We start from the raw sequence: 26,871 nt of genomic DNA, 5'->3' as shown, positions 1-26,871 counted from the left end.
CTCCTCTCCTTTCGGTTAGGGAGGTCCAGTGGTTCCTAAGCTAAAGGAGGTTATAAAGGAAGTTTGAAACCTCCTTTCCTTTCATTTGGAGAATTGGAACGGCACTTATCATGGCTGCCAGTGACATACTTCCGGGTCATTTCACTCCGTTAGGAAGGTTCCTAAGCTAAATGGACTATTGGACTTCAGCCCCGGAGTTTTTTGCTTTGTATGTCGGGGGCGGGAGATTCATGTGATTGGTTGTTGGTCGCGTTGCTCGCAAAAAATCCCCAAGCTTTCAGACACGCCCAGCTCCAAGATTTTCAAGATTTTTGAAAAGCTGCTGTGTGGACGTACCGTCATGGCCTGCTGAGTTTAGAAATGTTAACATTTACTTTTACATGTAATCCTTTAGTAACTGTTTCAAGTAATTCACAACAGTGTTTCATTATAACTCTTTAAAGTTGATATTATGTCCAACTTCAATTGCATTTTGTTACTAAGTATCTCAACATTAAAGTGATAATTACAGATTCCATGTATAAGCAAGACATTTTCAGACAATGTTTTTTGCATTTATTTATCCCTTTTTACATGCAAACATAAATTAAAAAGAAAAAAAGTAAATAACATCTCCTGCTTCACACAGACTTCATGGTAGTCTCCCCACTTCCAACCTTCCTTATAATGGAAGAGGTTTGAAAATACTGCAAACCATGATAATCTTGGATAATGCTGGATCTGTAAGGAGGCAAATCTCCGCTAACTTGTTAGCTGTAACAACATGAGAAACCAATGGTCCATTGGAGACGTGTCGGTGAATTTGAGATTTCTTTGCCCCTTAGTCAATTCAATACATCAAATGTCACATCTTGAAATGCTTATGCCAAAACAGTTTAGTAATGTTACAAGAATCATTTTAAAACTGCTTATTTACAAAATAAACTAAATATTTCAGAAGGTATTGTTCAAGTCTTGAGGTCTTGGAATGTAGTTGGAGACAACAATGTGTAGAGACAATCCTGACGAGATAATGTCCTCTGCGCTTATAGTCTTAGCAGAGCGAGTCGTCTCTTTCCTCCTGCTGAGAGTAATCCATTTCGTCCATCTCCCGTTCACAGTCTTCACATCCTTCAATGCAGCATCCCTCCACCACCACCACACCATGAGGGTCCTCCAGCCTTTCCCCTGCCATTCCACCTCCCCCCATTCCTCCTACCGCTCCCATTCCTTCCATCCCAACTACATTTCCTCCAACTCTTCCAAAAGCTCCCATTCCTCCTGCCATTCCCATTCCCAATCCTCCTATCCCTACACCCCCAATTCCTCCTACTGCTCCCATCCCCATTCCTCCCATTCCAACTAAATTTCCTCCGACACCCACCATTCCCATCCCCCCACCTCGTCCTACTGCTCCCATTCCTCCCATTTCCCCAGCTCCTCCTGTTGCTCCCATTCCCATCCCTCCAACCCCAATTCCTCCTCCACCAACAAACAGCGCTCCCCCCGCGCCGCACGCCAGAGGGCCGACAGCCGGTCCCATTCCTCTGGGCCACAGAGGGTCCATGAGCGCCCCATGCTGGCCGAGCTGAATCAGCTGACTGACAGAGAAAAGGCCTCCACCGCCGGCTCGAACCACATCCTCGTAGGAGGGGGCGCAGGCAGCAGCACGAGCCTCGTCCAGCCTCACACGGGCGCGATGCTTCATTTCGATGAGGGTCTTGGTGTAAGAGTTGAGCGTGGCAACCGCGGCCCCCATGCAGCAGCTGAAGGACAGCCAGGCCATGCTGGTGAGGGAGGACATTTGGAAAAAGTACGACACATTATATAACATGACAGGCCAATGCAAGTTGTTGTTTAAAGGCGTGGTTACAACAAAAGTGGCATAGGATAAGTTTGTATGCAGACAAATTAAATACAATGATTTGAAACAAAACTACGTGGTTTGGCTCAGGAAAATATAATGATATATCCATCCATCCATCCATCTTCTCCCGCTTATCCGTGGTTGGGTCGCGGGGGTAGCAGTTCCAGCAGAGAGCCCCAAACTTTCTTTTCCCTGGCCACATCAACCAGCTCTGACTGGGGGATCCCAAGGCGCTCCCAGGCCAGCAAAAAGATATAATCCCTCCACCTGGTCCTAGGTCTACCCCTTGGTCTCTTCCCAGCTGGACGTGCCTGGAACACCTCCCTAGGGAGGCGCCCAGGTGGCATCCTAACTAGGTGCCCGAACCACCTCAACTGGCTCCTTTCGACGCGAAGGAGGAGCGGCTCAACTCCGAGTCCCTCCCTGATGACCGAACTTCTCACCTTATCCCTAAGGGAGACACCAGCCACCCTGCGGAGAAAACCCATCTCGGACGCTTGTATCCGCGATCTCGTTCTTTCGGTCATGACCCATCCTTCATGACCATAGGTGAGGGTATAATGATATATATAGTTTGTTATGTGATATCAGTTGTGTTCATGATTAAGATAGGAAAATTACGCAAGTTAACTAAAGTTAATGTCTACTTATCGTTTTAAACGGAACACAAACAGCAGTCTCCTGAGAAAAAAGTCCTGTTTTTTGGACCCATGCATCTTAGACCTCTACTAGATTACACATGTATTTGTGATATTTATTTTGTACACAAGGACAATGAGTTACAATAGCTTCTTACATTTTGGAGTTACCAACTCTCTTTTAGTGACTACATTTTTTTTATGGCAGCAATACATGCCAGGTGCACCATAGAGAGCATCCTGACCGGCTGCATTATGGCCTGGTATGGCAGTTGCACCGCCCTCAACCATAAGACTCTAAAAACCTGACCATGCACTATTTTTATTTGTAGGCTATTGTTGTTTTTGATATACTTGTTTTAATGTCTTGTAATTTTCACTGTTTAGGAACCTATGTTTTTCATATATTACATAACTACACCATAGTTTTGTATATGTTATGACAATAAACCTTTGAATTGTAATCTTCAATCTACATGAGTTCATTCATTAATTTTGATAGAATATAAACAGTTTTAAATTATGGTTGTGGCCAAGCTTGTAGTGGGATTTTTGGGAGGGGATAAAATTGAAACAAACTTACGCAAAAGACCACCCGTAGTCCCAGGTCTGTGGCCTCCAGTCTTTAGGACCAATGCTTACAGTCATCTGAAACACCGTAGTGTACATCATGTGCGCTACCATCCCCATCAGACCTGTTAGAGGAAAAAAGGCAACGTTTAAAAGACAAAAGGAAGAGAGAATACGTGTAAAGGTCTTTACACACCAAGCCGATTTCGGCATCGATTGATGTCGGGCCGTCGATGAGCGTTGTGTCGTGTGGGCCCAATCCCAAACCACGCCCTACACTAGGGCTGTGCGATTATGGCAAAAATCATAATCACGATTATTTGGGTCAATAATTGATATCGCGATTATTTTGACGATTATTCATTGACCATTTATTGAACTTTAAAACAAATAATATTTTACCAATAAACAAGATCAACAAATATGTTGGAGCGCACTTCCAAAACCATATATTATTAATATGATAAATAAAAATAAATTAGACCAAAATAAATTAAATCAAATATGATGCAGTGCACTGTCACAACCTACTGAAAACTCCTTAACATATAGCCAACATTTTGGTAAAACATATTCAACATATTCCACTCAGTTAAACGTTGAAGGCTGGCCAACCGTCATGGTCCAGAAGTAACAGGAAATAAATGTTGAACTACAATTTAAGACCAAATAAATATGTTTAGGCCACCATGACAAATGCTGGTAGGGCTGCTCATGTCATCTCTTAAAGATTTTTTGCAAGAAACACCAGCCTGTTTACATGGTCTGGTTTCAGAGATGAGCGCAGGCAGGTGACGATATTGCCACCTGTACTGAAGACCCTCAGCCACGCCCCGACACATGGGTGACGCCGGCCAATCACAAAGCTTTGATGCGTTCAAGTGCATTATTCTGGCACAGGAAGATTATGTTACAGGACATAAAACAGAATATTGTTGTTTTATTTTTAGACACATCTCGCGATCGACTGGTTGGGCACCCCTGGGCTAGACCATAGGTCTGTTGTGGTAGCAAAGTAGTCAGCTGAAGCCACATCTCTCTCAACTTCCCCACGGCATTTGTCATATAGTGCAGGCAGCGCAGACCTGCTGAAATAATACCGAGACGGCATCGCGTAACGCTTGTCCAACGTGTTGACAAGTTGCTTAAAGCCCTGGTTGCTAACAGTGCTAACTGGGCACATATCTTTAGCGATGTGAAATGTAATGGCACCTGTAATATCTCTGTGTCTCTGCGAGCTCGTCGCGTAGGCCGTTGCTCTGTACAATGCGTCCTGAATCGATGACTGTGATGATGTGGTGGATGAAGTCGAGCGGGCATCTGCTTTTTGTTGTATTACTGCCCGGTCGTATTGCACTTTGTGGTTGTATTTCAGATGATTAAAGAGATGGTTGTGTTAGCGTGTGGTGCCAACACAACCTGGTAACAAATCCTGCACTGTACTTTATTTTGCTCCACGTCGGACTCCTGAAAGCCAAAGTACTTGCAAATAGTGGAAATAGTTTGACCCTTCTTTTTAACGAGTTGCTGCTCTTGTTCTGATATCTTCGCTCGTGCTGAACACTCACAACACATGTCACTCCCACGTGGCCGAGTGGGCTTTTAGGGAGGGGCGAAAGCGCACCCAGCAAAAAAAATCGTATTTTGTCAATTATGCTGTTTTCATAATCGTCGCAAGCCATAATCGTAATCGCGATTAAAATACGATTAATTGCACAGCCCTACCCTACACCCTACCCCTACACACTCCCCCTCCGTGACGGAGTGAACTCCGTGAAGTGACACTCGCAGCTCAACGAGGCTCCCTCCTGTCAGATGGAGGGAGTAAATACAGCGCAAGCTTTGGGACAAACTCCCCTCTCTCCGGCAGAAACAGGAAATGCCGTAACTGTATGTAACAACGGTTTCAAATCAGCATCTCTTAGACAAAAAATTCAAATTAATAAATAAAATAAAACTCCAAACATCTTTAATTGTGTTTGTAACGGTGGTGGCGAAGTCCATAGGGACTTGGCTTGGCAACTGGAAGGTCACCAGTTCAAGTCCCGGAAAGACCAAGTGCTACCGAGGTGTCCCTGAGCAAAGCACCGTTCCTACACGGCTCCCCGGGCGCCGTACATAATGGCAGCCCACTGCTCCTAACACGAGGATGGGTCAAATGCAGAGAAACCGTTTAGTTACATAGTACTACCTGTACTACGTAATGACAATAAGTTGAATCTTCTTAATGGCTCTTTTGGTTGTACACCTGATTTGTATAAGCTCCTTAGTTTTTGCAACAGTCTGTAAATATACACAACTTTATAATAAAATGCACACATTTACCTTTTTCTAGACTAAACACAGGTATATGATCCTAAGTTAAAAAAATATGAGGTTATTGTAAGGGAAACTTCTGCAGCAATGGAGAGTCAGGACTCAGAGAGACACGAGGAGAGTTGGAGCTTTGATGTCAAACACTGGAAGTTTATTACAAGTATCGGCCGGAGAATTTCACATCACAAGTCACAGCAGCCAGAGGTTCTGACTGCACGGGTGCGTTGCCACATCAATTCTGCCCAGCCTTAATCAACAGCTGGGCACACTGGAGATATCCCCAACATCTGGAGACACTGAATAACTTGCCTGACTCTTAGGCTCTGTGACCGAGAGTTGACCGGTCATAAAACTGAGAATGAGTGCAGCAGCACATTCTTTAAAGGAGATAACAGAGTCAGGGTTGGTTATAAACGTCAACAGGCGAAAAGGTTAAATATCTTAGGAGTAAAGACAGAATTATTCCCTAACAGTTATCATGAGCAGTGGCGTTTTTATATGTACAAAAGTGGTGGGGCACAACAAACTTAGATGTCTATATATAAGCTTCTGCAGTGAGGTTCATGGCTGGTGAGGCACTGGCACTGACTCTTCAGGTTTACAAATACCTGAATCAAAATATAATATTATTTTCAAAAGCTTTTTTAGTCTGATGCTTCGATTAATTTTAAACAGACAGTTCAACAAAAGGATACCCAAACAACGTAATTTTATCATTTAAATATTGAATTGTTCTCTCTTAGTAAGATCCCATTTTCAATAAAATTGCGGTCTTACCTTGACTTGAAGATTAAGTCCATTTGCCTATCCTTCTGGACAAAAATCTCTATTACTTTTTTGTAAAAGTCCTCCTTATCTTCTTGTAGTTTAAAAAAAAAATCATAAATCTAATCGATAGATTTATAATTAGAAAATTATAAAAGTAGGGTAGACATGTGGATATTATCCGGCTGAACAAAACGTGCATTTATCTAACAGGTACGTTTCCCACAGATCTTATTTTGAGCTATTTTCTAAAATCCTATGGAGAAATCTCATTGCTTTTTTGTGGAGGGAAGCCATGCGCAGCTTACTTCCGGGTTTTAAGATGCGTCACTGCACCTCTCTCGTCTCCTCTTCACACACCACACTTTTCGCGGCACACGTACTTACAGCCAATCAGCTCTGAATTATGTGAGATAACGTATGGTGGGGATGGCAGCTCAGTGCCCCTATGGTCATTATTTTTTTGCCACACACATTAAATAGGACAATACTCTGAGCATGCGCAGTGTAGTTTTTACAGTCACCGTTCACTTAGACAGTGAGAGGGAGGGGCATGATCGGGTTTTGTCCCACATGGCTCTAAACAGCTCAAGAGGCACACTGTAGACACTAATTAGAAGAACACAGACTAAAACAGCAATGTACAGATGAATCAGATGATTAAACATGATCTTAAAATATATTTTATATATTTATATTTATTTTTTGCATTTTGTTGTAATATTATTTTTAATACTTTCTGCTGACACCAGGTGGGGCTGTGACTGGTCATGACAGAGTGTGTACTGCACCGTTGTGTATTTTCAGCTGTGCCGACACCTTCCGCGGCCGATACGACATGTTGGCCCAATCCCAAACCACGCCCTACACCCACACACTACCCCTCCGTTTGCGCGTTCGCGCGGAGGGTCCGCCATATTGAGTGCTGTTCCAAACCAACGAGTGTGGAGCGGTGTGGAGGGGGAGTGGGCTATCAAGCCATCAAACAGCGAGGCCGTTTCTCAATGTCGAGTATACCTGCTGCAGAGCCACTATTTCAAGTATACTACGTCATCGAGTGGTGCTGAATGCTGGGCATTTAACATGCATTTAAACAGTCCTTCGGCGCCACTCAATGACGTAGTATACTTGAAATAGTGGTTCTGCAGCAGGTTTACTCGACATTGACAAACGGCCCGAGTCTGCATCGGTGCTGACTGGAGACCGGTCTCTACCTGACCGGTCTCAACGCTGTGTGTGTCCTTCAGGAAACACGCTGTTTACAAGTAGTTCCAGCAAACATCCACTGATACATTACGATGTTAACAACCTCATGATAACCTCATATTTTTTTAACTTAGGATCATACCTGTGTTTAGTCTAGAAAAAGGTAAATGTGTGCATTTTATTACAAAGTTGTGTATATTTACAGACTGTTGCAAAAGCTAAGAAGCTTATAAAATCAGGTTTAAAACTAAAAGAGCTTTAGTTTTTCATTTTTTAACAAAATGAAAGATGTTTGGAGTTTTATTTGGGTTATTAATTGAAAAAATGTGTCTAAGAGATGCTGATTTGAAACCGGTGTTACATACAGTTACGGCATTTGCTGTTTCTGCCGGAGAGAGGGGAGTTTGTCCCAAAGCTTGCCGCTGTATTTACTCCCTCCATATGACAGGAGGGAGCCTCGTTGAGCTGCGAGTGTAACTCCACGGAGTTCACCGGAGTTCACTCCGTCACAGAGGGGGAGTGTGTAGGGGTAGGGTGTAGGGCGTGGTTTGGGATTGGGCCGTTGAATCGGGAGGCTGTCGGCCAAAGGCCGTCGGCCAAAGGCCGTCGGCCAAAGAAATCACTCTGATTTGCTGTTCGTTCAGCTTAGCGAATCAGTGCATGAGAAGCGAAACGGAAGTGAGGGACCCAAACAAACTATTAAGAAGGCAAATCTGAGATTTCATTTAACTCCAGCTCTCGACACAGGTTCGGGAAAGCCCCATGAGCTTCTCGCTGTAGAGTGAAAATGGAACACACAAGCTATTTGTTGTTTGTTTAAATCACGCAGTCTGTTCTTCTTCTCTCGGTGTATCACGCAGTCTGTTTTCCGGTTGTTGCCTCTTTTGAATGACGAATACACACTACCGACGCTTGCTGGTAAGGAGAGTTATTGCCACTCACGCATACGCAGTTCGTATGTGCAAGTTGGCCGTCGGCTGAAGTCTTTGCGGTGTACTCCAGTGCGAAACATGGCCAAGACGCAGGAGACGTGACCCCCGTCTGCGTCGCGCCACGGCTGCGCCGCGGTTTTGGTCCGGCCTCCTCCGGCGTCATACCCTACCGGGCGCGTTTCAGAAGCATTTCAGAAGCGGAGCGTCTTGCCTGACGGCTCGCAGTTTTTGTTGATTTGGGCATATTTCCTGGACAGGCTATTTTGTACAGACAAAGTTAATAATAATTGTAATATTCCAGTTATAAACGACATGAATCAAAGATGTGTTGCTGTATTTTAGTGGTAACAAAATGCATTCATCATGATAATTATTCTATATATATAATGTACACAGTGTCTGTAAACCGGAGGAGAACGCTGGCATTTCTCCTTCTACTTGAAAGACTACGGAGGGATAGGGTCTGCAAAATTAGTGTATTTCGGGGATGGGCCGGATGCTCTGATCGTTCCACGCCTCGCGTCGTGTCGAAAAATAGACTTGAATCCTATTTTGAGCGGAGCCCAGCGCCGAGGCGCTTCTGGGACGCTTCTGAGCCGTAACGCGGCGCGTCTGGTGGAATGTACCCATTGACTATAGTGGTTGCGAACGCCGCGGCGCAGCCGTAACGCGACGCAGACGGACCTAGGGGGCGAAGTTCCGTCGGGACGTGTTCTTTGGTGTTCTTTGGTGTTCTTTGGTGTCAGTTTGGTGTGTAAGGACCTTAACACGTTTTTGTATTTGATGCTGTGAAAAGGTCAAACAAGAGAGACGTTTTACAAGAACCTCCTCACCTGAGAGGACAGTGCACATGGCGGCGTAGGCGTTGATCTTGAGGGCGTTCATCTCCCTCTTGGCACAGAGGCAAATCACTTCCACACACATGAGCAGGAAGCCCATGGCCAGAAGACCGATATACGTGAACTCACTGATGACTGAGAGCCAGAGAACACCTGGAAGCATAAAGAAAAAAACGTGCAACCCTTATAACCAGTGGTGTAGTGGGGATTTGTTTACTGTGTGGACGCTATTTTAATTAGGTCATCCCAAACAATGCCACAAGTGCGCACGCAAAACGGGCAGACAGGTCTACAGAAACTACCGGTCCTACTTTAGTTACTGTACTGCAAAAAGTAGACGGCGCTGCGCACAACACACAGACAGACTCAAAACCATGGACACACCGGCACATAAACAATTTAAGTTGCATAAATGCTTGAGCTACAGTATTCTCTCTCTCTCTCTCTCTCTCTCTCTCTCTCGCCTCTCTCTCTCTCTAGCTCTCTCTCTCTCTATCTCTGCTCTCTCTCTCTCTCTTCTCTCTCTCTCTCTCTCTCTCCTCTCTCTCTCTCTCTCTCTCTCTCTCTCTCTCTCTCTCTCTCTCTCTCATAACAAACAAACAAAATTCCCAAAGTTAGCTTCGGTGCTGCTAGCCTCTTTCTTCTCGTGAATGATATTCTTTTTAGAAAATAAGTCAAGTAAGGTTTTTTTTGTCTGCCATTATAGAGCTGTTTCGTTTGCGTTCTTGAGGGAAAGAGCTGCTGCAAAATCGGCGGGCGGCGAGCTTGGTGGTGTCACCCTGGGGTCACGAGCGTGATGACGAATCATAATTTTTTAAGGAAATCGTTTATTATAATTACTGTGAAATGTATTGTGTTTTCGTCATTATTACAGCAAATACACACTTGCAAATGATAACACTGGCAATGATTTTATATTTATTAGACTATTCAAAAAAATAATGCTTCAAAAAAGTGCGGGCTCCAAATAAGTGGGGGGACGGCGATCCCCCGCGTCCAACGACCACGACACCACTACTGCTTGTTATAACACTTAACCTGTCAATGACAAGCAAACAAGACCGAGAATATTATGCTTCATAATTTTTTCAATATATATTCAAATGTAGAGTTAGAGGATTATCCCACTTCTTAAGCTAAACAAATAATTAAAAGAGCTTATCAGTGGTGAAATGCCACATAATTCAGCAGAAATGTTTGTGATGGTACAACACAGACAGTAAGGACTATATAGAAAAAACATGTTTCACAGTTTGTCATACTATCAGTATGATAATACTTACATACTTTTTGAATGCGATGCTTTTTCCATAGGGTGATACTTCTGAATACATTGAATGTTTGGCTGTGAAATGTAAAAAGGAATAAAGGTTATATTGTCTCTGTTTCCTGTTACTGACCTTGTGTCTCTCCTGGTGTCAGCTCAATGAAGCTGCGACACTTTTCCTCCTGATCCTCACCTGGAAGAACAACCACAACAGAGCTCATGAATCGACATCTTGACGGTGAGAAACATCTGAGTTAGTTGTTGTAAACAGGTAAATGTTTGTCTTCAAAATGTAACCACGTAAAATGTTATACTTTAATTGAATGTCAAACTTTTTTCAATAATGTACCCTGAAAGTGCTCGATTACCTGCGTAAAACGTTTTTGTGCTGCCCTCTCAATGTATATTTTGAAGACACCTCTAATCATTTGTAGCTATCATGCAATAACACTGAGACGTTAATGTAGTTGTAGGGTATTTTTACCCCCATTAGTTGCATTGTCAATTCAGTTGGAGACATTTTACTTATTTCTCCGTGTGTTCAACCAACCCAGTCTCACAAAAAAACGTGTAATAACTACGTTGGTCCACAACTTGGGACGTAGTATTTGTACAAAAACGCCTCTGAAATTGTAAGATCCCTAAGTTTTTTTTTCATCATTCATTCCAATGGCTGGCGTCTATGTCACATGATCTTCAAATTTCTCCCTGCAGAAAAAAAAAACATGGCTGAACTTCATTTTATTCTCGGTGGAAAATGCCTATTTTAAGGTTAGTTTGGCCATTAAAATGCATTTTCATGTCATTTGATGCGAGAAATATGAGTTGTTATTTCAGATTATGTGTGCAGTGGATGTACATGATCTTTAGTTTGCTAGTTATTATGAAGATTACTTCAGGAAATTGTGTCTATACAACGTTTTCATTGTTACCAAGGTGGTTGCTAGGGACGCTGCTATCGATATTATTTCTGTTATGTTGTGTAACTGTTTAATGGTGTTATCTTTATTGCTACCCCCTTCCCCGTCAATTTATAGTGTTGGTCCACAGCGCAAACTTATTAGTTTAACTAAATCCGCATCTAAAATTGTGGCATAGATACGTTATTGTCCCCTGTGCAATTCTCCATTTACTCAACAATAACACATAATTGTCCTTGTGTTTATTTATTTGTTTGATTAATAAACACAAGTTGGAGTCCGTCAGGACCGAGGGTCGGAGCAGCTCATTTGCTTTAGAGAATATTACACCCGGAAGTAAGTATTCTCTCCGCTTCGCTTGACAAACCCAAACCCCGTCCTCAAGCTCTGTGATTGGATGTTTGAGTGTGCTCCGAGGGTTACGCCGAGCGTCGAACAGCACTTGAAATGGGATGGAACCACGGCAGACTGTCCAAAACTGGATTTGAACAGGTCCACCCCGTCCCCAGAACTAAACATGCTGGCTTTAGAGTGGCGAAGTCACGCCCATCTACTTCTGGTCCATGGGACCTTATTTCGGAAAAATAATGTATTGAAGTCAATGAGGGGAGAAAACTTATCTTTCGATCCTGTTTGAATTGTGCCATGAATTACACATATGATGTTTGTCAATCTTAAAAAATAATTTCCATGTCAAAAGTCACATTTTGTCGTAAAACTGTTGAAATATAAGACTATGAAAAATACGCAACTAGAAAGCCTACAAATCCTAGAGTCGCGTAAGTGATGTCACAATTGTTTTCCTCCACTAAGAGATAGCTAAGATCAGGCTGGCTAAGATAAGATAACTTTAACAAGATGCCTGTGTGCTTAGTACCAGGTTGTTATCATACCAGCAATGGGTCTTGCTCTTTCGCTTCCCGTCCGATGAAAGGACCAGGAGTGGCTGGATCAAGTTAGCTACCAAGCTAATAGCAAGCACGTTAGTTAGCATTTCAGCCTTGTCATTTTTATCAGCCTTAATATGAAGTAACATTAAGTAACCCAAAATGTTAAACAGTAAGAGTCAGAGGTGTGGACTCGAGTCACATGACTTGGACTCGAGTCAGACTCGAGTCACACATTTTATGACTTGAGACTCGACTTGACAACATCACAAAAGACTTGCGACTCGACTTGGACTTGAACACCAATGACTCGGGACTTGACTTGGACTTGAGCCTTCTGACTTGAGGTTGACTTGCTACTTTAATTCAGAGGTCTCCAACACGCCGATCGCGAGCTCCCGCTAGAAGAGCAGACTTTCGTCGGGGAAAGCAGAATCTTCAGCCGCTCCTACTCTTGCTGAGAATCCTTGCAGGCAGGGGCGGGTCTTTATTTAGCTGGCCCACCATGCGGCCAATCATATGTGAGGACACACTAGGATCATACCATTATGTGAAAGAAGGGTGGGGGGCACAGCATGTGTAGTGGTACAGGCCAGCTGCACAGAGCGACGGGGGAGACGGATTTAAATGCAAGCGCGTCGGAAAAAAGTCAAGAAATGAGCGAAAACCGAAAAAAGGAGCAGCATCTGGCTGCTTTTCAATGATATTGGAGAAAGCAAAGCTGAGTGCAGGATTTGTAAAATGAAAATAACCTTCAGAGCAGGGTTTTTAAGGCCTTAAAAAGGTCTTAAATATGATTCAGAAGGTCTTAAAAATTATCGGATTTGAAAGATACTTCTATGTTGCGATAGCGTCTAAATGTGTTTTGGGGGAAATGTCCGGGCTGCAAAGTAACCAGTACGGTAATAGCCTTTCAGTTCCCCCCAACAATTTGTATTGAATTAAATCAACATGGAACCAGTAATCACTAACTTTGTTTCCCCCGGCCCCTTATTGGAGAACACCCAGCTAGTAACCTAGCAACCAAGCTTCAGCTCATGTAGCCTATCTTCGAATCTACTTGCAAATAAATATGGGGAAGTGTCAGTTCAACCGTATTTTGTTGGAAAACATCTAATTTAGTGCTTGGTTGAAACCAGTGGAGGGAACGTGTTTGAAGCCCGCTGCACCTTTTGCAAAATAAATTAGCGTTTGTTTTGCTAATGTAGCGTTAGCTAGTGGAGTGTTAGCTAGTGCAGCAGCTCCCGCAACAACACCGGGGGACCTCCGGGCGAAGTTTGGGTCTACGTCAACCCTAAAAGCGGAGGTGCTGTAGACGCTAAATAACGTAGCTAAACACCAATCATACAACAGCAACGATGAAATAGTGTAGCCAAGGCAGCAGAGCTCTGAATATAGCTCACTCTCTCTCAGAGACACACCACACACACACACACACACACACACACACACACACACACACACACACACACACACACACACACACACTAGGGCTGCTCGATTATGGCAATAATCAAGATTATGTTGGTCAATAATTAATATCACGATTATTAAATATGATTATTCATTGACTTTGAAAACATCCATTTATTGAACTTTAAAACAAATAATAATTTGAACAGTATATTTTTAACTGTTGATTACCCTGAACGTATAATTCAACTGAAAAACTAATACAAAAATTAATTAAATAAATGATACATTACTAAAAAATTCATTAGATCAAATATGTTGTGGTGCACTGTCACAACCTAGCAAAGCAAAATAATCGTTTTTTTCCGATTATGTGTTTTCGTAATTGTGGCAGGCCAAAATCGTAATTGCGATTAAAATATGATTAATTGCACAGCCCTAACACACAGACGCACACACATACACACTTTTTGTCTAACATGCCTAACACAGTTCTGTACTGTTACGCTGTTGTGTTCAGTCATTGTTCTTATGTTGAACATGAATACATTTACTTTGTAAGTGATTATGGGACGTATTTCTTCTTATATACATTTTCCTTCATACTTTATTGCCGTGAAATAGGTCTTAAATTCTATTCAAAGTGGTCTTAAAAAGGTGTTAAAAAGTCTTACATTTGAGTTGGTGAAACCTGCAGGAACCCCTGTACAATAAAAAGTCCTGCATTCAAAATGTTACAAGTAAAAGTACAAAAGTATTAGCATCAAAATATACTTAAAGTACCACCTGCAGAGGGATCTAGATTCAGGTGTTCTTTTCCCCATAGAGACCGCCTCGCTGCACATTATCCCTTGCATAAAGATAGATTGTGGGTCCCTTATAACATGTTGTACACAGTGGAAATAAACATTCTGGTTACCTCAACATCAGGGATCTTATACATTAAACTCCTTCTGAATCAAACCGTCACGGTAGCCTTACCTTACTGATCCCTCTTAAATTAGAAAAACACACGTTACTTTACCAGCAGAGAGAAAATGGATTATTAAATTATTAATGTGACTAATAAAGAGCAATTTGATTATTAAGTATTATTCTGTTGATCGATGTCATTACATTTGGTGAAAAAACAACATAATGACTTGTTTATGACTCGTTTTGTCAAAGTTTAGGACTTGACTTGACTTGAACTTGCCCATCCTGACTTGAGACTTGGACTTGGACTTGCAAAACAATGACTTGAGACTTGACTCGGACTTGAGCGCAAAGACTTGAGACTTGACTCGGACTTGCAAAACAATGACTTGGTCCCACCTCTGGTAAGAGTAGTAGTGATATTTCGTGAACCCTTTGAAGAGTACTGTCACCGGTGTGATCATTCTAATACACAATTTAAGCCCGGGGGAGAAATGCATAACGCTAGCAATCGGCGATCGCGATCTTTTCTACTTCATGCTATCTGCACAAATGGTTGACATTAAACATTAAAAAGATCAGGCAGTTCAGAGAGTATCAAAGGAAGGCAAGCAGGCAGCTTTGCATGACATTCTTCTGGACGTGTTTCATTGTGGTGATAGTGAGGTTAGTCAATCGTTTTGTTTGACAAGACAGTAGTTGACGGCCATCTTGGTGACGTGTGTTTGTTCTGCGAGACCAGAGTTGTAGTTCATTGAGCATTTCACACAAACAAATGTATTACTTCACAGTATTACGACACATTCTTTTTTTTTTTACTTGCAAAATTATCTTTTAAAATTTGACAAACATCATGTGTGTAATTCGTGGCACAATTCAAACGGGAATCGAAAGATAATCTTTCTCTCTCCATTGACTTCAATAAGGTCCCATGGAGGTCCACCGGAAAGGGGAGGGATTTCGCCACTCTATAGAGTGGAAAGTTCATATTAAGGCTAATAAAAATGACAAGGCTGTAATGCTAACTAACGTGCTAGCTACTAGCTAGGTAGCTAACTTGATCCAGCCACTTCTGGTCCTTTCATCAGACGGGAAGCGAAAGAACGAGCAAGACCCATTGCTGGTATGATAACAACCTGGAACTAAGCCACAAGGCATCTGGTTAAAGTTATCTTGTTTTAGCCAGCGCCATATAGATAGATTATATCTATTATGGCGCTGATCTTAGCTATCTCTTAGTGGAGGAAAACAATTGTGACATCACTTACGCAACTCTGGGATTTGTAGTCTTTCTAGTTGCGTATTTTTCATAGTCTATATATTTCAACAGTTTTACGACAAACTGTGACTTTTTTGACATGGAAATTATTTTTTAAGATTGACAAACATGATATGTGTAGATGGGCGTGACTTCGCCAACATGTTCTCTATGGCACGTCTCTACTGGGAATTGTAGTTTTAAAAGACGTTTTCGTATTTCCCATAATAGAAGTTGCCATGTACTGATGAATTTGGGCGATGTATTGTAATATGTGAGGACTTTTAATGAGTGGTGCACATAATTATCGGGCCGATAATTATCGGTCCGATATTAGGAATTATGACGTCATCCCGATAAACCCGATAAAAGTATTAATAGCCCCGATAATATACAATATATTTTTGGGTAAAAAAAAGAAAAAAATACTGCGGTGTGGGTGGATTGGGATGAGGGGCGCTTGTTTTTCACTCGGCTCCTCCCGTTTTGCCAGTACTTTTGTATTAGTGGTTTAGGAAGAGGGAGTTAGTTTTTCACAAATCCCAGCGCTCCCTAATTCATTGCCTGGCTGTGACGTAAATGGTGTGTGCGGCCGTGAAGCAGGACAGTAAACAACATGTCGTCGGTAGTATGGGACTATTTCAAAGTTTCAGAGTTAGATAGTTCGCTTGCTATTTGTATTAACAAATGCAATGCAGAAGTTCCACGAGGAGGGAAAAAGGCAACGAGCTATAATACTTCCAACTAGGGCTGTGGGGCGATTTTTTCGGTTTTAACGATTAATTGCATTTTTACTTCCTACGGTTTGTGAAATGGCTAAAAACCGAAAATCGCGATTTAAAACATTTCTAGACGCCGCAGATTTGTTTTGCTTTAAGGGACTCCGTAGTAGCTTACTCTCTCACTTTCCAGAACGCGCACAAAACTCAGCCACATTTGCCTGTGACTACCCGATCTGCAGCTCTGTGTACACATATATCACTTACTAAATTATTCAATACATCCTTTGTACTGAAGTATTCAAGAGTAAATAAAGTAAATCAAGTTTAAGATAAATGATTTGCTGTGGCCAATTGTTTTCATTGCATTTACAGACCCGTGTAAATCTCTGATAACCACCCAATGAATGCATTCTAGAACCACGCTACAAAAACAGATAGCCAACACCTATACAAACTATTTAAAAAAAAAAAAAATGCCTCATTTCGCTCCATTGCTTTTTCCAGCGCTGTTTTTGCAGGGGCTGATTCTGTGAGCTGCAGCTGACCACGCCCCCTGCAGGAGAGGGGAAGCTTGCTCTGAAGATCAGCTGCTGGGCGGTCTGGTAGAGGGGGAGGAAAAGAGATCTCCGTCCTCCGTGTTGTTAATTCTTATAGAAGTAAGAAAAGAGGTAATGGGGCAGAAACCCTCCTTTTTACGCAGTCGGTCCAGACATAGACATCAAACGGCGACACATATTCAGTTGGCAGTTACTTTGGGCATTAGGGCAGGGATATCTAGATACTTCCCAAGGTCTAACATCATGAAGTGTGCTACTTTTAAAGCAAGCAACGATGTTTTCAAATCTGTAATCAAAAAAGCTCCTCAAAACACTATCGAAAGCAGTTCTGCCGTTGCTACGTTAGTTCAAACAGTAACAACGACTACTTTTCTTCGCGGATGCTTTGCAATTTAAATCAATACATAAAACATAGTTTTTAAGTCAATAAAATCATTTTCTAAATCCATAAAAGCATTTCAATTAATATTGGGAGTCATGTCGTTACTTTGTTGAGAATGTGGCCATGTGTAATAAGCGGGATGATGTGCACATTGCATAATGTGCCTTCATGCCGATCTAGATCCCTCCGCAAAAAAAAACGGCTCGTTCGCGGGGCGAGAGCCGGCTCCCGTCGTTCACTTAAAAGAGCCGGCTCTTTGAGCTTGCCCAACGCAGGGTGGGCAAGCCTTGCCACTTTGCCGTTTTAATTTTTTTTTAAAATCATATAGCCTAAGTGAAAACGTTTCCACTAACGTTTCCGTTTTTGTGTGAAATACATCAGAAATAAAGAATACAAATATAAAACACAGCCTGAGGTGTGCTCACTGCTGCTCTCTGATTGGTGTGTTGCTTGACCAATGACCCCCGACCTTTGTTTTGTTATCATTACGTGGCTGTGTGTTTATATGAAAGCAGTGGCGATCTGTTCATCTGTTATACTGATTATACAGTAAAGCCATCGAAAATAATATGATATACAGTACAGTACAAGTAGCCTACTTCTGGGTCTCTGTGTTTCATTCAAGCTCGGCTCTGTGTGTGTGTGGCACGAGCGCATTTTGTGAGTGCTCGAGCGGTAACGTGGAATGTTGTTGTTAGCATCTGGTTAGCTAGCTATGCTAACGGATATAAAGAGCTGTTTCTACACCAAGGTGGAGGAGAGTCCTCTCCTGTCAGACTGAGAGGATCTTATAACCTCAGCTCAGTGAGGTAAGGACTCTCTCAGTGTTTAGATAGTTCACTTTAGTGTAAGTTATCTCAGTGGGTCTCAAACGGTTTGGTCACCATTTATGTAAACAAGTATTTGCGAGGAATACCTTTATATGATCATTATAGTTATTAAAAAATAAGAGAATAAATGAAAAACGGGTATGAAATACTATAGGACAGTAACACAAGAATACAGTTTATAAGGGGAGTGATTAGTAAAGAAAAAGTAAATCTGTGTACAGTTCTGTTTCATATGGATGCTGAGAGATGTAGGCTATCCATAGATCTCTTCATGTTGCTCTCAAAGTGCACCAGATTGATGTATTTAACTTCAATATTTAAAAAATAATCTTCCCGGGGGAGCATGCCCCCGGACTCTCCTAGAGGAGGTTAGGTCCACCCCCACCTAAAACATGTTCACATGGATAGGATACTAAATACATTTGCACAGTTTGTATGGTGGCCTATGTCCTTATATGTTTCTGTTTTGGTGGTCGTGCCACAACCGTATATGTATCCACAAGTCATAGGTGCGCTATACAATAGCACTACACCCCTGCAATGTGTGTGAAAGACAATAGACTTTACAGCATGTTTTTTTAAATTGAAGTTGCGTTGGTGTTTGTGTGTTGGTTGTTGACGGCAGTGTGTGCCCCCCCTTGGTAAATGATTGCCCCCCCATTGTTCTAGAGCCGACCCTGTCACTACTGACAGTGTCGTCTACCTCCCAGTCAGAGCAGGACAAAATTGAAGCTGAGCTGTCAGAAAAAAAAAAACTGAAAAAAATCGAGGTTTAAATCGAAAATTGTCCATTAGTTAGAAAAAAAATCGCGATTTTATTTTTAGGCCAAATCGCCCAGCCCTACTTCCAACCTGATTAGTCACCTGAAACATCGCCATCGCTACGATGGTGTGTTAAAAGCATACGAAGACGCCTGCGCTGCTAAACTAGCGGTGAATCCAAAGCCAGCTGCAAAGGCACCGGGGCTTTTACCTATCAACGAGGCTTTTGAAAAAGGCAAGAAGTTTGCCAGAGACGACCCCAGGGCTAAAACGATCTCTAACTTCATCATAGAAATTATGGCGCTTGACGACCAGCCCTTCTCCCTCGTCGAAGATAAAGGATTCAATCGGTTAGTTCATCATTTGGAGCCCAGGTTTATCATTCCAAGCCGCCGCCACTTTTCAGACGAGTGTTTACCAGCCAAGTATAATGAGATCGCCACACTCCTTCATACTCTGATTGATAACGATATACGGGACATAAGTTTCACCACGGACAAAAACTACAGGTACATTTAATATATATATATATATTATATTATTATCGGTTATCGGTATCGGTCTTGAGAAGCAGGAAGCTATCGGTATCGGTTTCAAAAAACCAATATCGTGCATCCCTAGTTGCCAGTATTAAACTGTGTACATCCCTGGAGGTTTAGGGGATAGGAACACTCACATTTAAAACATATAATTAATAAATGGGTGAAAATGGCTTGTGCCCATAATGGGTAGCATTAATATATACCCACATGACAGCTAAGGTCAGAAGAGCTTTATTTAACAGCTGGTCTTATGTCTGTGACCCCTGCTGTTGTTAATTGATAAGCCTGAAACATGCACTTGTCAAAGTTCAGAGGCAAATTTTGCAAATATGGCAGTAGCCATCGATCATCTTAAGATAAGATATACTTTATTGATCCCAAGTTGGAAACATTTGCGTTACATCAGCATGTGTAACAGTTGTAAATATGCAGTGGTGTTTATTTGTAAATCATTTAGTATAATCACACACATTTTGTGTTTTATATTTAATAATTATGTGTTCTTTATTTATTGAATGTTCAATACCTGACAAGGTCGGAGATGAAAAACTTGGGTCGCAGGTTCCTCAACAGTGCATTACAAGACATCTATCAATATGTGTGTATACTGTACCTCCACCATTAAACTGTCGTATTCTGCACATTTCTTATACTGTCTACTACATACATCTTATAAGAGTATAATACATATGTATAATATCAGTTAAAATAAGTGCTTCAACATAGTTAACATTGCTGGAGGTATACACAAATATTGATAGATGTCTTGTAATGCATTGTTGAGGAACCTGCGACTCAAGTTTTTCATTCATTGCATAACTACACCGTTTGTGTATATGATATGTCAATAAACCTTAGAAAATCTTGAAATCTTGAAAGGGATGTGCAAAATAGTCATTATATACAGTCTTTAATTAACTATTAGTAGAGAATAACGAGTAATGAATATACTTTATAGGGATCCTATTAATATCTAATAAAAATAATGAAATTCAATAACATGCTTTAACCACTAGGTGTCCCTTTATATCAGCTGTGCACCTTTATGGTGTAAATACAGCCTATCTACCAATTGGATCAAATATAAAAGTCAGCCGAATTATTGTTGATACTGCAAGGAGACGTATTGTGTGAAAATAAATGTAAGATGTTGTTTAATTGCTGATATATTTATGATCCACGTCACGTTTTCAGTTTTGGCGGCAGTTCCTCATGTTGTTCTAGATGTCTTCTCATCATGGCTCTATAAATAGAGAACTACGGCAGATATGTCATATTTAATGCAGCCGAACCATGTATTACAATGCCGTTATGTGATGACTTTCAGAGAGAAAAGCAAGCACATTCGGAATAAAGTATTATTTAAAAAAAATGTTTTCGGTCTGTTTTGTTTATTTGTTTATGACGATGTGATGTGAGATGTGAGACTGGGTTGGAGAATTGCACAGGGGAAAATAACGTATCTATGCCAGGGTTGCCAACTCTCACGCTTCTGGCGTGTGACACACGCTTTCACTCTCAATCTCACGCTCTCACGCTGCCCAAACTATTCTCACGCCAAAAACAAGAATACCGAAGACTAGAAACGGTTTTGAAAACTTGTCAGGTAGTGATCGTCTTCTCAATAGAACATCTTTGATAATGTCTTCTGGCCAATCAGAATCAAGATAACGGCGTGGTGGTTGTTGCAGGAAGTCCCCACGGAGAATACTTTTGCTGTAGTACATCTCTATACGTCGATACAACATTACGTGTTGATAGAAATCACCCGTAATGAAATAAGACCCCACGGTTTGATGATTGATAGGTGTGTGGGCTGTCTTTCATTTTGACACACAGAACAATGGGGGCTATCCACCCGTATCCACAATGTAAAGTAATTCACAGCCTCTTCTCTCTGTGAGGAGCAGCAGGTTCCGCTTTCAGAACAAAGTAACACAAAACTAAAATGGCATTCATTTTTTTAAATATGTCGTGTAGTAATAGATTTATTTATTTTTCTTCTCAAGAGAGTACCAGAATGTGTATTTTATGTTAGTATTTCAAAAAATCTCCTGGGGGAGAATCCCCCAGACCCCCTGCAGGGTTTGGCTTTCAGGATGTCAACTCTTTCATTTGTGGAGAAATTGCAGAATTGGCTCCAGGTCGTCCTTTTTATTTACTACAAGACAAATGTGCCTTTTTATTTCATACAGTTCAATTTGGATTGAGACAGGGAAATAATCTAAACCTCACGCGTGGCGTTTCACTGTCAAGGGGGGCGTGTATGTAATTACAATGCAAATACTGACTTCACCCCACCACTGTATGGGTTAGCCCTACCATAGATTACCCAACAAAAATACTCTCTGGCAACTGCCGACCCATATTGCGCATGCGCAGATCTAAGATCCAGTAGAAATGATAAAAAAGTAAAAGTCTGCTGCTTATTGTTCTACTAGGCCAAAATAGAGTGTGTTAATTAATATGTTTGGCAGTTTGGAGTAAGTCTGTAGATTTGTTTGTGTGTGTGTTTCATGTATAGGCCTCTCACGATAATTAATTTTGTTGGATACATTTTCCAGGAAATTATTGCGATAAACGATAATATTGTCGGCACCGTTGTATGACCATTTTAGACCACTGACATAATGATAATATATAATAATAATTGAAGTATATCCTTTCGAACTGCTAGTCACATCCTCATGTAAATGGCAATTTATCGAGTTCATTTTTATTTATCGTACGATAAGTCAATTAATTGCTTATCGCGACAGGCACACAATAAAACAGTGGAAACAAACATGTGTTTGACTTTCATTAGTGAATGAAACGTTGTGCCCTTTATAGTCTGTGTCCAATGTGTATTTGTATATATTGTATATATATCCTATATCGTATATATATGCTAAGGTCCCGCTGCTGACACGATAGCAGTCATTTAGTGCGCATATGTGTAATTAAACCCATGATATCAAAATCTCACTCCAGCCAGGTACCCAAAGTTGGCAACCCTGATCTATGCCACAATTTTAGATGCGGATTTTGACAATACGACTAATACGTTTGCGCTGTGGTCCAACACTATAAATTGACGGGGAAGGAGGTAGCAATAAAGATAACACCATTAAACAGTTACACAACATAACGATAGCAGCCTAGCAACCACCTTGGTAACAATGAAAACGTTGTATAGACAATTTCCTGAAGTAATCTTCGTAATAACTAGCAAACTAAAGATCATGTACATCCACTGCACACATAATCTGAAATAACAACTCATATATCTCGCATCAAATGACATCAAAACGCATTTTAATGGCCAAACTAACCTTAAAATAGGCATTTTCCACCGAGAATAAAACGAAGTTCGGCCATGTTTTTTTTTTCTGCAGGGAGAAATTTGAAGATCACGTGACAGACGCCAGCCATTGGAATGAATGGTGAAAAAAAACGTAGGGATCTTACAATTTCAGAGTCTGAATAATGGTGCATAGCCTACTGTGTGGCTTCCATTTCATCACCACAGTTCAAAGATATTTTGACCATGAAAGAACAGCAGTAAACCGAATAGTGGTAGTAAATTAAGCAGGTTTGATTAAGTTAGACGATTGGTTTGTGGTCTTCTCTCTGTAGCAGATGGTGCATTAACGTTAAATTGGTGTACAATAAACATGTAAGCTTGTTTCTCTTCAAACAGATGTTCCCGGCAGTCTGAATCAGTACCAGACAGTTATTGTACATACATTAGTTCTGTGGCTGTAGGCTTTTACAAAGTATCCTCATTATTGAGTACTCAAGAGAGGATTAACAATCAATAATCTGCGTTGACTCAAACACTTTCTAGTCACAATAATTCCATTGACACTGGATCTGTTGACAAGGAGTAATTGTGTACATGATCTCATCCCTACTTCGTGTCCCAACTGGAAAAGGGAGGTTGTGTCACGTGACGAAGCGTTGCGGTTTGATTTTGGGTTAAAATATGATATGGACATAATGTCATGTGACACAGTGATGGGGCGTAAAACCAAAAAACGTCCTCAGCAGAAAATGCAAGGCTCATGGTTTAACATGGGAAAATGAGAGGAGGTCCCCTGCGAATAATTCCTGTGTTTTAGAAAAAACAACATCCCTAGTTTCAAACTTTTTGGGCTGTGACCTGTGATTGACATTTCATTTGTCCATGAGTTTATTACCAATAAGAGACCTTTTCTTTGTGAATCACTTTTCAAGGACAAAAGTAGAGAAACTCCAAAACAATAAATATACATTTGTGAGGTAGAACTTTGTTTTTTCTTCTTCCTTACCCCATTAATCATCTCATGACCTCCAAAATGTCTCTTATGACCATTTTGCCCTATGTTTGTAACCACTGTAGGCCACCAGTTACCCGTTTATGAAGTAGTTAAAACTAGCTCCACCTCAAGCAGCTACAACAGTACAATTCTGCTCTAACATTGATGATCATTTGATCCCCAGCCCCTGCAGTGAACATGTCAATGTGTCAAAATACTTAACACCATATTGTTTCCAAAGGCATAGGTTGAGATCCCGATGGCATTTAAATATTAGTTTCTTCTGAGCATATACAGTATGTGTACGACTGCCGATCGGTGAATTCTGACTTCTAGTGTAAAAGCGCTTTAAGGGGTCGCAGAGACTGGAAAAAGTGATATATAAAATGCATAAGTATAGTATATTTATATAATAATATACCTTATATGTGAGTCGCAGATGCTGTTTAGTACTAAAAGTATTTTTATCTTTTATATTTTAAGTACATAATTTATGCTGATAATAAATACGTAGGATGTTGAAAGACTTTTGGGAGGGGAGAATTAGTTGTAATGGAGAATTTAGTCCTGTATTCACATTCATTTGAATACATACCTTCATTGTGCTTCTCACAGGAGAGCCAGAAGCCGGTGTGGAAGTATCGCAGCATGTACTTGTCCTCGCCCGTCTCCCAGATGTAGTGCACGGCGTTGGCCAACTGCTTCTTCCTTAACCTGGCCAGCTCCTCCTTCTGCAGCGGAGACAGCGTCACATTGGTGGGGGGTATCCTCGGGTCAGGGGTGGGGGTCTCTGGATGGTGAATAAATGGGACAAAGAGTGATAATAGGAGGGGGAAATTGAGATACATTGAACAAATAAAATTGAAATAAAGAGAGTAGAGGTGCATTTATAAATAGTATCTTCATCAATAAAACAGTTTGGGATTCATTTTAAAGCCAGTGTGCCAAGAAACTGTGGCATAAATCCCAACAGGGGGTCTCATGGGTTACACAGTGTAACACAATCCTGCTCTGTAACACTATTCTTTAGGTAATGTGTCATTTTCTGTGGAGGGAAAATGTAATTCTACATGAAAACAAATAGGCTTAGTGCGGAGAGATAAGACAGTGGGTCAGTGAAGCCAGATAACATGCAGTCACAGATACAAAGTTCTGAGATTAGCAACAAAGCCGGGATTATGTGAATGTCTGTCGGCCAAATCGAGGGTAAAATACTTGAATATGAGGTGCAAGGACAATACTGTGGACGCCTCCAAATCCTGCAGTAGATTAGTGTTTACAATATATGGAACTATAAATCATTATTCTACATTATTAACATTCCATGCCAGATGTTCTTAGAAGTGAAGTATCAGCATTTTTAATAGTGACATACATGTTGCCTTCACATGTATAAAGGAGGTTAAAGAGACATATCTCTATTTGACATGTGTACAATTATTTTTGCATTAATGCAGCTTTAATTACAGCAGCATTGAACAGAAGATGATGGCAGCATATAAGTGCATCTTTTTTATTTGAGACTTTTGGTTTCATTTCAACATTCATAAATGTAAACCAAATAAAGTCAACTTTCAATTTGAGTTTAAACTTAACATGAAGAAAGTGTTTGGATTAGTATTGCTTATTTACTGTGTGTTGCACTTGAGTTGAGGGAGCATTAACAAGCTATGTAATTTACATAAAATAAAATAAAAAAGAAAGGCCAACTCAAAGCTTACAACTCTTAATTATTTAGCAGTTTTTATTTTATTTATTTTGATAATTCTTTAAAGAAATCAGCAATCTGCATATTCTGGTAAAACTTGTCAAGCGAACTACACATAGCCCATAGGATACATGTGTCAGACTGTTTAAGTCTATGACAAATATAGCATTTTTGCTAACCACGATAGCAAAGCTGGAATTGTTTTTACCTTGTGAGTCTGTGTGTGTGTCTCTTGAAAGATTTAGACACTTGTAAGAGCTTTACAACCATGTAACAACAAATTGTATTTGATATCAATATATAGGTGGAAGTTGAAGATGGGTGTGGTCCGGGCTAAAGGGCCTGAAGTGAGAGGCTAGTAAGTGGGGAAGGGGCATTGGCCAACCCACTTTACAGTGTGATCCCATTTTAAGATTGACTCTAGTGAGGATGGATTTTGACCTGAAGCAATTTGTTGAAATATTAACATACAGACTTTTTTGGTAAATTAAGAACAGTTTAAGGATAACATACAGGATTGTAAATCACCAAACCAATGCTTGTGTTTGTCCGCATCTGGTTTTCAGCGGCAGCTATATTGAAATTGAAACTAACTCCTGGCCTCACCTGTGGTATACGGCTGGCTGTTGTTCATCCCGCAGTTTTTCAACTTGACAGGGGACAGGCAGAGGGGCTTCACCACCTTGTGCGTTCCCTCGCACCAATAGGAGGTGCAGAACGCCAAGACGGACAGTGTGAGGGCCAATGAGGTGAGGGAAAGGGACAGCAGGGAGCGGTTTCGTCTGGACATGTTCTCCAGCATTGTTGCTTCTCAATTTAACAAAGGACCTTATGTAGAAAGAATTAAGGGCCAGGGAGTGCTTCGACTTCACTTAGAAAATGTATCTTCGTTCAAAAATGGTTTGAAGAGCCTAAGAGCTTCTGTGGACCAATCAGGATGAGAGGAGCGAGGGGAATCCTGTGACACCACAGTGACCAGTTAATTTAAAGCGTGGCGGATTGTTGTGGTGATTGAGATTGATTCATGGAGGATTAGGGATGATTGTGGTTAAAAAGCCAGAGGTCGGCTGGAGAGATGGAGGAAGGGAAGGGGGCTTGAGGAACAGTCGATGAGCGGAGGTCAGAGGACAGTGGAGTGTTGGGATTTAATCACTTCCAGCGAGTAAGAAAGAGAAAGAGACAGATGTGTAGGCCAGAGTTGACACGGGGAACTCCAGCTCTCCTCCTGCTTCAGATTCAGGTGGAGAAACAAGTAGGAAAAAGTTCATTAGATTCAAGTAAGAGACTTTCTGTCTTGCTTGATGTTACGGCACGAG

General features: G+C 41.2%; 1 protein-coding gene across 1 annotated transcript; it reads right to left on the bottom strand.

Moving 5' to 3' along the window:
- Positions 1–1,033: 1,033 nt before the first annotated feature.
- Positions 1,034–26,357, bottom strand: si:ch211-232m10.6 (uncharacterized protein LOC572203 homolog). Its single transcript, XM_034199739.1, has 7 exons — positions 26,162–26,357; positions 24,443–24,637; positions 10,513–10,572; positions 9,107–9,265; positions 3,068–3,179; positions 1,507–1,766; positions 1,034–1,179 (listed from the first exon to the last, which is right to left on the bottom strand). The coding sequence occupies exons 1-7, from the start codon at positions 26,355–26,357 to the stop codon at positions 1,034–1,036; spliced, it is 1,128 nt and encodes a 375-aa protein (XP_034055630.1).
- Between the last annotated feature and the right edge of the window lie 514 nt (positions 26,358–26,871).

Source organism: Gymnodraco acuticeps, unplaced genomic scaffold, assembly GCF_902827175.1.
Source record: "Gymnodraco acuticeps unplaced genomic scaffold, fGymAcu1.1, whole genome shotgun sequence".
NCBI classification, from domain to species: Eukaryota; Metazoa; Chordata; class Actinopteri; order Perciformes; family Bathydraconidae; genus Gymnodraco; species Gymnodraco acuticeps.
The sequence above is the reverse complement of the archived record's forward strand: the minus strand, read 5'-3'. Positions and strand labels throughout refer to the sequence as shown.